Raw genomic sequence first — 12950 nt, 5'->3', positions numbered from 1 at the left:
GTCCATACAGCAGGCCTTAACATGATCTTTACAGTCTTGGCGTCAGTGTCAGGTAATGGATGAAAATTCTGAGGTCAGAGAAGATCTGTTTTCTCCATGTCTCATGCTGTAAGTGCCAAGCTGGGTGGAATTCAGGGCCAGAGTGTTTCTCCTGCATGAATTGTTATCTGAAAATGGATGGGAGAAATGGAAAATCTGCGGAAATGAGATGGACTCTCTAAAATCAACAAGAAACCCATTTCAGATCTTCTTGCTTCCTCAGATAAAGCAATGAAAGCATTGCTTTTTGCTGGAGGCTGGATCGCAGGTGATGGGTGCGCTCGTGCATTGCCACCCCGAAAAAGAACCTCTTTCTCTGCTTACCACACTCTCTCCTGACCCCACAGGCGCTGGCCCAGGCCATCAGGGAAGCCAGGGAGCAGCACCCCGACATGTCGGTCACGAGGGTGGTGGTGCACAAAGAAACCGAGCTGGAGGAGGGGGAAGAATGAGGTAAGAGCCCCGTCATCTGTGCTGTGTCCCTCAACCTGCCGAGTAATGTGAAAGGCGTGTCTGCATCACAGCACCTGTCTCCTACAGTCCATCCAATCTTGCAGTCTTAATCGTCCCCAAGTTCACCTGCTCAGGTGACCTGCATTCAGTTAATTATAAACTCTGGGAATCAATGGGCATCATGTGGTGTTGATAACTGCCTTGTGTCGAGAGCTGCTGATAATCAACATTTATATGTTACTGTCCTATTTTGTAAAGCACATTAGTATAAGTTATCTGAGTGTTCACAGTGACCCTCTGAGAAAGATGCTATTGCCATTGTTTAGATGAGGGACTTTTATTGTAGGGGCCCAAGGGCAAGATGAGTTAAGTCTTTTCAATGTGCACATTAAGAATAATTGTGTATCAGAGAAGGAACCATAAAGGGAAAGATTGCTTTGACTATAGAAATATTTACAATTTGAGCCAAACCAACAAAAACAAAAGTAAAGGGTAAGTGATAAAGTTCAGTATGCTTGGCAGAGAAAGGAATATATTGTCATTTATGTGTCATCCAAAAATGTAACGCTTAAGTGAAAAAACAAAAAAAGGCCTTCCCTTGTGGCTCAGCTGGTAAAGAATCTGCCTGCAATGTGGGAGACCTGGGTTCGATCCCTGGATTGGGAAGATCCCCTGGAGAAGGGAATGGCTACTCACTCCAGTATTCTGGCCTGGAGAATTCCATGGATTGTATAATCCATGGGGCCGGAAAGAGTCGGACACAACTGAGCAACTTTCACTTCACTCACTTAAGTAAAAAAAAAAAAAAAAAGAGAGAAGAGGATTAAGCAAGTAAACCATGTAGAAACTTAAGCAAAAAGTGTTTAGCCTCATTATTACCTAAATGAAAAATTCACTTCTAAATGTGGCAAAGTTTATATTAGCGAGAGTTAGGGAGGTTGTGGGAGGGAAACTATAGTTACGCTGGTGTATAAATTAGTAATATTTCCTGGAGGGCAATTTGACAAAACCTTACATTAAACCTGCTTACCACTTAAACTACTGTGAGGAGTTTCTTAAATAATCAAAGATGTATACAAATACTTATCTTCAGGACTATCACATTTTTATATACGCTAGCATGAAATTTGAAGCAATCTAAATGGCCAGCAGTAGGGAATGGTTATACATTGTGCTGCTTCCACGTGATGACAAAAATACATATTGCCGTTAAAAGCTGTGTTAAAGAATTCTTAAAAAAGGAGTAAGTGTTCCTAATTGTGTATGTATTAGGATTTTGAAAAGCAGGTTTTATTATACAGCACATATAACTAAGATTCCATTTTTGTTTTTAAAGTGATCCATACATTGATCAGTTGAGAGAAAGGTCCCCAGTGGAAGGGTGTGTCATAAACCACGTGTTCCTCATCCTGGCAAGGCCAAGTACTCTCCCATCGCAGGACGTGAGGGGTCCTACCAGAACGCAGCCTCCCTTCTGACTTACTCCTTTTTGCCAATGTGATAGATAGATATGAAATGACGTACAACTTACGACACATAGTGACATGTAACTTAATGCCGTATAACTTTCTTGGTTTTACTGCTCCTTGATAGATTCTGAATGCTAACCTTCCATCAATTTTATGTGTTGCAAGTATCTTAAGGTTTGTGGTTTTTCTTTTATTATTAATAGAGGTCAATATGTTAATATACTGAATGTAGCATTTAATATGTTAATATAGTTGAGCCATCAAGCTTTCCTTTATGGCATATGCTCTTTCCATACCCTGAGGTGTTAAAGATATTTTCAATCCAGAAATTTCAGTGTTGCCTTTCATGAATCAATCCTTAATCTATCTGAAATTTTTTCTGTGTGATTAGAAAACAGTGATTTGTTTGTAGCCAATGTTCCAGCCCTCTATTGAAGAGCCGACCCTTGCCCCATGTCGTCTGCAGGTCAGAGAGCAAGTTTCTTATAAGCATGGGTGTGTTTCTGAGCACACTCATTTCCACCAGTCTGTGCCTACCCCTACTCCAGTGCCATATAGTTTTAAAATTAGAATTTATATCTGGCAGGATAACACCCCCCCAGTTCTTTTTCTTCAAAAACATCTTGGCTATTCTGGATTATTCTTGGCACCTTGTATTCACTTGTGCAGTGAACACACACACAATCTTTGAAGTATGCCTGTCTCAGAGATCATTTTTTATAAGCATCCTCGTTAAACAGATTTAGGCGGTTAAAATGTAAATTCATATGTAAGGTGGGCAAAGTAGACAAATTTAGGAAGATTCATTCAGTCATCAAAAAGATATTTAACAAGTGACAAAAGGTGCTAGGGTAGCTTAGGCAGTGAGAGTTCAGATTGTCAAATTGGTAGACAACACAGTCATGGCCCCCTTCCTTCGGAAGAATCCACTCCAGGAGGGGGGGTATCAATGTTAGCAAATAAACAAAGTGTAATTGCATATGTCACAGATGCTCTGAAGGAAATAATATGAGGGAACAAAGTAGGGGGTTTGAACTGTTACCAGATTAGGCAATTACTTGAGAAGCTCAGTTTGAGTTGAAATCTGAAGGACAAATGAGAGCTACCTCAGTGTGTCTCAGAGTCATTTTAGCATCTCCATCCCTGACTGGCCACACCACTTGTTCCTGAACAGTTTCCTTTGCTGATGACTGTCAGGGCTGGGAAGAATGTGTTTCTACTGCTTCCGCTACCCTCTAGCTGCCCTGCCAGAATCCCACAGAGGCAGCAGGTCGGTGGAGACAAAGAGCAGGACCAAGACAGTATTTCAACATCAGAGAAGAAGAAGAAAGTATTGTTTGTGATATATTGGCCCATTCTCCCTTTTCAGGTGTGAAAAGCTCTCCTCCTGGTTTAACGTGACCTCTTCCTTTGGAGTAGTCTGACCTCTTGATCAAGCGTTGAAAGTGGGGTGTGGAGGATGGAAAGATGGTTAAAGAACAACATGCTGACAGAACTCCCAGTCTGCCTCCCCTAGCCGGACGTTTGAGGCGGAGGAGCTACATGCAGCTCCATGAACAAGAAAATACTTTAGAGGAGAACTTCCCTAAATCTTTGCATTGTTTTTATGTCCTCTTAAGGACTACTCTCCCTTACCATTTTATCCTAAATGCATATTTATGAGGTTTCCGATGGATACACAATGTTACTGACCTTGTCTCCACTAGAACGGTATCTGACACTGGTCCTAGTGAGGAGGGAGAAGGACCCAGGCTTGGTGGGGTGATCTGTGTGGACTCAGAACGAATGAGCCCCAGGAGGGGGAGGTCCCAACCCTGCTTCAGCTGGCACCATCAGCTCTGTGAGCTCAGACTTCAAATGAGCCTCTCAGACTCCTGGAGTAATCATTGATGTAGGATGAAAAAGTGAATGACGCCTCCTTTTTACTGACAGCAGTGAATGGCCAGCGGATGAAATGATGGAGGAGCGGTCTCTCATCTATTCACTCATTTTGTTCTCTCTTGTTGTTGTTCATTATACAGATATGATGGAAGGCTCATTAGTGTTATCTGCTGTTTTACCATGGAGATTTCAATTCAAACAAGGTCTGCACTCACAGCAGAATAGAGTCTCAAGTTTTCTAATAGATGCTGGACTGGATTTGGTGGGAACAGAGACGAGATCTCGGAATCAGGATGGGGCATCAGAGATGGCTTCTCTTGAATGTCATGGTGAATCGGAGTTGGCCCAATGAAGAAAGGAGTGGAAAGGGGCCATCCAGGGGCCAGTATGATCTGATTCTGTGAATCCAGCACACCAGGAATTGTGCAAAATGCTGTGTAGCTGCCTTGCAGGGCACTTGTAGGAGAGTCATGGGAGATGAGCGGGGCAGAGAGACAGAGGCCTGATCATAAACAGTCGTAGTAGCCAATCAGAAGAGGCTGAAGTTTATCCTGAAAAGCTATGGGATATTCCTTTGTATTTGAGAAACAGTAAGGAGATAAGGTTGGTGACTTGTTGACTGTTTGCATGAGGATATGGAAGTTAGTGAGTTGGGAGGATGCAGGAGCTGGGGAGAATCCCAGATAATGCCCAGGTTTCTGTCTTGGGCAAATGGGTGGTTGGTGGTACCTGTAATTTTAATCATAGAACACATGAGTTTAATTTTTCATTTGTCATGTGCAGTATGGCCGGTTCTCTCAGTTTAGCTGTCTTAAAGCAAAAGCGTATGTTGTTGTTGTCATTGTCTGGTACTGTAGGAGAGGCCAACTGTCATGGGAATTATAGTGGAAGCTTGGAAGTGAATGTATAAGGCTCTGTCTTACACATACACATAGGATATGCTTAATTGGAAATTTACCAGATAGTCTGGGTGTCAAGAGAAAGTGTAACAGCAGTTTTGCTGGGTTCAAATCCAATCATAGTTGTGTGATGTGGGGAGCTTATTTTATTTCACTGTGTCTCAGTTCTGCCATCTGTAAACTGGGGGAGACAATAGAAGTTACAGAGAATTTGTTAATAGGGCACATTGTAAGAACTTTTTGTGATGTAGAAGGCCAGCCATGAACCCTTTTGTTCTTAAAAGGTCAAATAAAAATTTAGAACTTTCAACCCCAGAGATGCTGAGTTTGAGATGCATGTGGAATATCTCCATGGAGAGGTCCAGTATAAGTAGCCAAGAGCTTTCAGACAGAGAGACCACTGCAGGCTTCAAAACAGGAGGTGAACACATCTGAATGTGTCGTCCACTGATGAAGCCTTTGGTTTGAGTGATGCTACCCAGGACCAGGTCAGAGAGTTGGGGCCTGGGGACCAAAGGAGCTCTAGGAGGAAGAGTCAGATGGCAAGAAGGTAAAAACAGGGAGGAAAGGGTGCCACAAAAGCTGCAAGAGAAGCTAACTCCGAGAAGGAGAGCGTAACCAACCATTAAATACTGCAAAGAAACCAGGTACATGTTCCTTTGGAATTGGTGATCCAGAATCAGCCTGAGGGCTTTGTCAGAGCTACTTTAGTCACATAGTGGAGATGGAGCCAATAACAGGTTGAGGAAGCAGGATTTACACAGAGTGCTTTCAGGAAGCGGGGAAGCTCAGTAACTGGGCCTTTTGCTTTTCCATCTACCTTGCCTGCTTTCATCTGAGAAGACAGAGTGTCGGTCTGACAGAGCCACCAAAGCTAGTGCAATTCTCACTAAAAACCTGGTACATGCCTCATTCCTTTGAGCCTGTCCGATGGCCCCTGAGTTCCAGGCCTCGACCGACCCACAATAAATAACTCTGAGTTAGCGGTGTTGCTCTCTTGCCTAGCGTGCATCCATGAACACTGGTTTCTAAGTAAGATGATATTGTGTTCCAACCAGCATTTCAGAGTCAGGGTGATGTTCATGGTTTCAAAATGAACTTGAAAAGCCAAACAGGAAATTAGCATCAAGTGTCTAACTACCTTGACAAGAGAGAATGACCGTGTTGGCTGAACGGAGCTCCAACCCATCACAAGCTACTCATTTACATGTGAGTGTCTCCCTGTCCTTGAAAGAGAAGCACCAGCCTATTAGCTTCCAGATGACTCTTTTCAATTCAAGAGCCAGGGATGTTTCAGGTATATCAGTTCCCATTGTATTACATTCTTATTTTATTCTGTTTGCCTAGTTGTACTAGTCTTATACCCCCAAATTAGCGTTTTATTACAGCTTAGTTTTCAGTGCAAGTTAAACCTAAAATGAAGACTTATACATAGAAATGAAAAGTCAATTTGGATTTAGTGAATTTCAGGCACTGCCAGTTTTCACTGTGGAATGCTGTGGAATGTTCCATTTAACATTTGTGAATCTGGCAGGTGCTACCAATGAGTTACTTCCAGTATATTTGAACTTCCCCACAGAGGAGACAGTGGATGCCTCTGCCATCGTGCATACATTAGCACCTGGTGGTCTGATTCCCCAGGGTTTGCTCTAGGACAGAATCATCACTGACTGTTGTTTTTGCAAATGAAACTCTGTGTTTTTTCTGGTAATGAAAAAGAGGCAATCATAATTTTTTGAAAGGGAAAGATGGTAGAAAATGTAAGTGACCCATAATCACTCTGCTCCTAGAGATAGATAATCCCTTTCCATAGTGTAGTGTGTGTGTGTGAACACACTCATGCACTCGCACATGTGTTTTCATGTCTCTATTCATTAGGTCAATCCTGTTGATTCTGTCATGTATCTGGTGTTTTTCTCCATGGTACACAGTGTCTTCACAGTACATTGTAGGTAACTTTGCCTGTCATTATCTCATCAATTTCCAATAGCCATCGAATGGACACAAGACGGCTTCCTTGACCCTTATTAATGGGTATTTAGACTAATTTTTTCAATTTTCACAAGTAAATGCACAGCTGCAAAGATTGTAGTTGTATGTACCTTTTGAGGCCATTAATTTCATTGTTTCTCTAGGACAAATTTTTAGAAATTAGAGTTGGTGTGCCACCAAACATTTCTTCTTAACATGTTTCCCACCTGCCTTCCTTAGAGGTTCTGCAGAGTTAGACACCCACTAGCAGCTTAAGAGTCTCCCAGTTTGCCCGCACACTCACCAACACTAAAGATTGTATGACATTTAAAAAGTCTTTGTCTTTGGTGAGGAAAGAGCATTTGTCCCCTCCCTTGTTTAAATTGTGAGGATAGAGTATTTTTAAATCACTATTGTTCATTGCTAGGGAGTACACAATTCGCACATATATGTGTATACATATGTGAACATGAACACAATTTGCATTTCTTTGAATTGCCATTTTGTGTCCTTTGTCCAACCCTTTGTGACCCCATGAACTATAGCCCACCAGGTTCCTCTATCCATGGAATTCTCCAGGCAAGAATACTGGAGTGAATAGGCATTCCGTACTATTCAAGTGTTTATCATCTTTGATCTCTTACAGAGTTGTTAAGGATATTAATCCGTTAGTCACAAATGCTGCATATTTTCTCCAGTTTTTCATTATAATTGAGAATTTTAAATGGCGCTAAAAAGAGAGGTAGAGGACAAGACAAAATTAACAAATTGGAGACACACAGACCATATCCAGAGTTTTGGTTTGTTTTTCAGCCCAAACAAACTTAAATGTTTAGCATGTTATAGAACTTGAATTATTGATATTTAAAATGGGAAGATATCGAGTGATTCTAAAAACGTCAGAGCCTGCTTTCTCTGAAGGCTGCAGTGGCTCAGGAGGTGCTGCCACTTTAGGGGAAGAACAAGTTCTCCAAGTCTCCTTCCCATCTCTTCATTTTGGGGTCCCGGTACCTGTCTCCCTACTTAAATGTTACCTCCTGCCTGGCCTTTGAGGAATATGGAGGTGGTGACTTTATTATACCCTAGTGCAGGGGTGTATTGTAGAGTATGGAAATTAAAAGAGTATTTAAAACTTCACATAAAGCATCTTCTTTCCCCCAACAACCCTAGAGATTGAAGTAACTTGTCATAGGTCAGTTCTATGCAAGAATCATAAAATACCATCACGTGTAGAGCTGAGTATAGTTTCATTTGTTTCAAGAACTTATCTAATGTTAGACATCCCAGATACTAGTTTTTAAATAGTAATTTTAAATTTTAATGTAACTTTGTGGGTGGATTAGGAAGAAATTTTGCTGAGGGGATAAATTAATAAGTCTCTGTATATTCCTAAGATATTCCTGTGTTCATGAGGATTATATTCCCAGGACATGTTGGCCTGACATTTGTTTTTCTGTCATATATCAAAATACTTTAGTTAGCATTAGAGCAAAGTGAGAATCTGGACTTGTTCTGTCCAGTAGGGCACATGTGGCTCTTGAGCATTTGAAATGTGGCTATTCCCAATTGAGCTGTCCTGTAAGTGTAAAATAACAGACTGAATGCTGAAATGGTAAGAAAAAAGAATGTTAATAAGTGAGGGAGTTGAGTCTAGAGATCAATTCTTTTGATTCCCATTACCTTTCCTATTTAAGGAAAATACAAAACAAATACTAAGTGAGTTTTAGTCATATATATTTCAAAACTGTTTTTCTAAACGATAAAAGAGTTTTGTTACTGTTTTTTTTAAGCACAACTTTTATTTTGTTTGATTTGATTAGAGAAATTTTTCTCATCCCCACTTGTGAGCCTAAGATTGACAATATTGAGTGTAACCCTAGCATAGTCCACTTGTTATTTAAAAGAAGCTTTAAGATTTTGTGGAATGCTTTCAAATCAAGTTCTTAAAAGATTTGAAGTCGACAGAGTGAACCAGAAGACCTGCCTCTTGCTTTAGGGCCAGATACTAACTACTCTTAGAAATCTTTGTCAAAGCTTCAGAGATTCAGGAAAACTAGTTTTTTTTAAAGAACTAAGAGTCCTCCTGGGATATCTCAGCAGTAGTTATTCAACAAAAGAGAACAGAAAAATGAGCCTGAAAATTTTCCACTTAAATTAGCAGATGAAACTAATGTTGAGGACAGGCCAGTAATGTTTTGTTCCTAGTATACAATTCCGTTTGTGTTTTCCCTCCCAAGCTCTTGCCTTTCAGCCTTGCCTTGTGGGTTAGTCCCTGTTACTTCATTCATGGATTCATTATGTATATTGGGAACATACCACATTCAAGGGACTGTGATAGTTGTGAGAAAAGTAAATGCATAGGATCAAGTGTACAAATAACATATATGGTAAAAAAAAAAATGTGTTTCAAGAGAAGCCTTGAGAAAGGGCTGTGAAAGTTGACAGGAGAAACTGTTTCTGATTGGCAGGTCAGGGAAGACCTCCCCATGAAGGCAGCAGGAAATTTCCTATGTGCTGAGTGTGGGGAGGATTGGCACACATATTGGGCAGAGAGGAAAGAGCACGTAGGAAAACCATGGGCCAGACATCAGGAGAAGCAGATCCTGCATTGTGGCTGGGGGTTGAGTTCCTAGCAGAGGCTGGACAGATTGTCAAAGGCAAATGGCAAAGGTACTCCATGTGAGTATCTTAGTTAGACTTTGCTCTGTTAGTCATTTGCGAAGAAAAAGAGCATTTTTAGCACTATCCTTTATCAGTGGTGTGCAGGATTAGATTGAACAAATGTTTGACTGAATGAAGTTCTCTGTAAAGAAACCATTATATTGGTTCAGGCAATTATTAATGGAAAAACAGAACTGGACATCTGTCTTTAAGAGTAGAATTGAATTGAGTTTGGAAGTAAAACCAAGAATAAGGTATATGTGAAAGTCCATAGTAATATTATTAGCTCACATTTATTGAGTGACTACTCTATACTAAGCTTTGTTGGAGAACTTTACCATGTATTATTTCAGTTAGTTCTTACAGTCACTTAGGATATAGATGACGACACTGAGGCCTAAAGAGGTAAAGTCCTTCACCCAGTCATACCATCGGTGCATGGCGAAGCCAGGGCTGATTCTGTCAGTTTGAATCCACACTGCATATTGCTTTGCTCTGAGGGATTCATGATGGGAATCTTTCAAATACAGACTCCCACCAGTGGATTGCATTGACCAAAAAATTTGTTCGAGTTTTTCTGTAAGATGTCATAGGAAAACCTGAATGAACTTTTGGCTGATTCAGTAATTGAAGCACACCTCATTTTAGAAAAATGTATTTTGGCTGCAGCTACAATATGTAGCTAAGTGAACAAGTAAAACTTTTATAGACTTTATAGAATAATTATGTTTAAAAATGAGGTAGAATTGATGTTGCTTTCATTTGACAGGATATTCCAAAATTGCCACATGTAGTAATTCTTTAGGGAGAGTGACTGGAATGTGCATAAAGGCTCTAACAGAAAGATTACTGTTAGCTTTGAAGAAAACCCTCATGCGAGCCTCATGAGAAAAGTGGCCTCCACACAGCATTAATGTATTCAGGCAAACCAAAAGATGCAAATTATTTGTGGAAGAGGTATTTTGTGCCATTTGACTGAAAAGGAAAAGACACTAGATTTCATTTTTCCTTCTCTGTTCAGCAGTCACACAGATATCGGTGAGAGCAGGAAACAGCAGTAGGTCAGGAAGCGGATTCCATAGATGTAGTTCTCAAGCTTAATGGTCTCAGGAACACACAAGAATTATTGAAGTAGTCCAAAGAGTGTTTCATGTGAATTTTATTGATTAAAATTTGCCATTTACAAATCAAATAGTTTTCAAAATATTAAGTTAAAAATAATCACCTAGTGAAAGAAGCCTGTCTGAGAAGGTACCTTGTACTGTATGATTCTAACTATATGCCATCCTGGAAAAGGCAAAATGATTAAGACCATAAAAAGATCTGTGGTTGCTGCTGATCTCATTAGAAGAGTCTTTAAATATAGAGAAACTATCAAGCTCAAGGGGCCCAAAATACAGTTTTCCAAAATTATCATTTTCACATGAAAACTTGAATTTTATCATTGGTATCAAGTTCTGTCAACTGTTTTCCTTGAAGTGACAGGCTCATCTCATTTTCAAGAAAATGTGTGCCAGAAATCCAATGCCAGAGCGGTTTCCGCTCACAATTCATGCATTCATATGAATTCAGTTTCCTTCTCGACATCCGCTGCACTCTTGTATGCAGAGGGAATGTGTTCTGTGTACTTCCCATTTCATCACACAGAATATTAAAAAGATGTACTCTGGGGTGGAGATGTAAGAAAAAATGATATCTTTTTTCCATTTCACCGAGGACATCCTTGAGAGAAACTGATTGGCTTGCTTTTTATTTCACTGTGAGTGCTTGGTGGTAAAGAATGCAGTGACCTTGGGTGTAGTTTGGTGTCACTCCCTTGACCGGTGTTAAGATGTTGGCAGGTTTACTCACCATTGTTTCTGCATTATCAGTGAAAGTGTTCACACCATGAAAGGGGCAAATAGTGTCTTAGGATGATTATGAATAGCTTTGACTTTATAACTCACTGAAAGAATCATGGTGACCCCCAAGGTCTACAGACCACACTTTGAGAACTGGTGGGCCTAAATTATAGTGGTAATACAAGCATTATAAGAATTGAGTATTTCTTGGTCTAACCAAATAGATTATTTATCATACTTGTGTTTTTTGGCTCTAGGGCTTTATAATCTTACAATGAAAATTCTGTTTTAAAATTAAAAAATGCAAATTGAGAGCCAAGGAAGAATAAAATGAAACTTTATAAATAACTGAAATTCGTAAACAATCATATTTAAAACTGTTTCACACTTGAGTACATGCACCTCATTTTTATTGAAATAGTTGCATGTACCTTATGAAATAATTTACTCATGTTTTTAAAATCTTAGCTATATTACTGCCCTATGGTATAATAATTGAATCATCATTATCCTGAAAGGTTTTATATTTTCTTGCATTATTTTGTGTTAGATAAAAGCCACAGTTTTGCATTTTTATTGAGACTCCCCTCTGGATGAGTGCTTTACCACTCATCATTAGGATGATCTTTTTAAAATGCATATTTGCTATGTACTGAATCCATTTCTGGAGTAGAGCACACTCAAGATTGAGGCCATGTGAAGCCCCATCTCTGGAAACACTTAAGTTTGTGCTTTTCAGATAATTTTGTAACACTGTGCTTGACTGATTGGCCACACACATCAGGCACACCGAGAAAGATAAATTTAAGAATTCTCTGGACCCTACGTGAAGACTTAAGGCAAAGTAGGCAACCAGTGTGTATGCTTGAAAAATTGAGATGCAGAATTAGACTTGTAATCAGATGAAAAGGCTGCATTGATCTATTCTCTCATTGGCTGGTAGAGGGGGACACAGGCTAGGGAATGTGACTTAGTTAGACATGTTCACTGACATGGTATAGTCCAGGGGTGGGAAACTGAAGCAAGGAAATAGCAGTTTGGGTTTTTGTTTTTACTTGACCAAAATTCAAATGCATAAAGTATAATGCATACTTAACTATTAGAACCACATCCAAATCCAAGGTGAATGTTATGACACTGTCAAAAAGTGAAAGCAGGTTGAATTAACGCTATAATTAATATGTGTCAATTTGCATTGACAATCCAGAATTCTGTATCTATGAGGTAAAATCCAAACTTAAGAAAGCTTTTAAAATTTGTACAGGTTTTCATGAAGAACCATGCCTAGTTTCAGATTGATTGGGCTATGTGATAAATTATTTAGACCCAAAATGTAGTTTGTTTAAAATGGCCAAATAATAAGGTTTTGTGTGTTTTTTTGCCCCTGCTAAAAAGACAGAAAAATTTTAAATGTCGGATGCTTGTGTATTAATGGCATTGGTGATTCCCACCTTTTCTCCTTCCCAGCTCAAAAGCTGGATGTTTAGTACTTGGGAATATATTTCTCTATGTGTTTAAATGCAAAACACAATAAAAAAAGATAAACAAGGGCTTCCCTGATTGGCTAAGTGGTAAAGAAGTCACCTGCCAATGCAAGAGACACAGATTTGATCCCTGATCCGGGAAGATCCCAGATTCCATGGAGCAGCTAAGCCCCTGTGCACCACAGCCATTGAACCTGTGCTCTAGAGCCCAGGAGCCACAAGTACTGAAGCCCAAGAGCTCACACTGCACAA

The 12950-nt window shown here is 39.9% G+C and overlaps 1 protein-coding gene across 50 annotated transcripts in view; it reads left to right on the top strand.

Annotated features, from left to right (window-relative positions):
* The window catches only part of EPB41L2 (erythrocyte membrane protein band 4.1 like 2), a 205982-nt gene that overhangs the window by 187952 nt on the left and 5080 nt on the right, over window positions 1-12950 (top strand). For all 50 annotated transcript variants that reach the window (XM_081529041.1, XM_081529039.1, XM_081529031.1 and 47 more), the window contains one exon: window positions 387-492. In XM_081529041.1, the coding sequence (XP_081385167.1) occupies window positions 387-491 (105 nt within the window). In that variant the 3' untranslated portion in view covers window position 492. The remainder of the gene's footprint in view (window positions 1-386; window positions 493-12950) is intronic.

This window comes from Giraffa tippelskirchi, chromosome 9 (assembly GCF_054371585.1).
Source record: "Giraffa tippelskirchi isolate mGirTip1 chromosome 9, T2T-mGirTip1v1.2.pri, whole genome shotgun sequence".
In the NCBI taxonomy this organism is placed as follows: Eukaryota; Metazoa; Chordata; class Mammalia; order Artiodactyla; family Giraffidae; genus Giraffa; species Giraffa tippelskirchi.
This window is presented reverse-complemented; position numbering and strand designations above follow the sequence as displayed.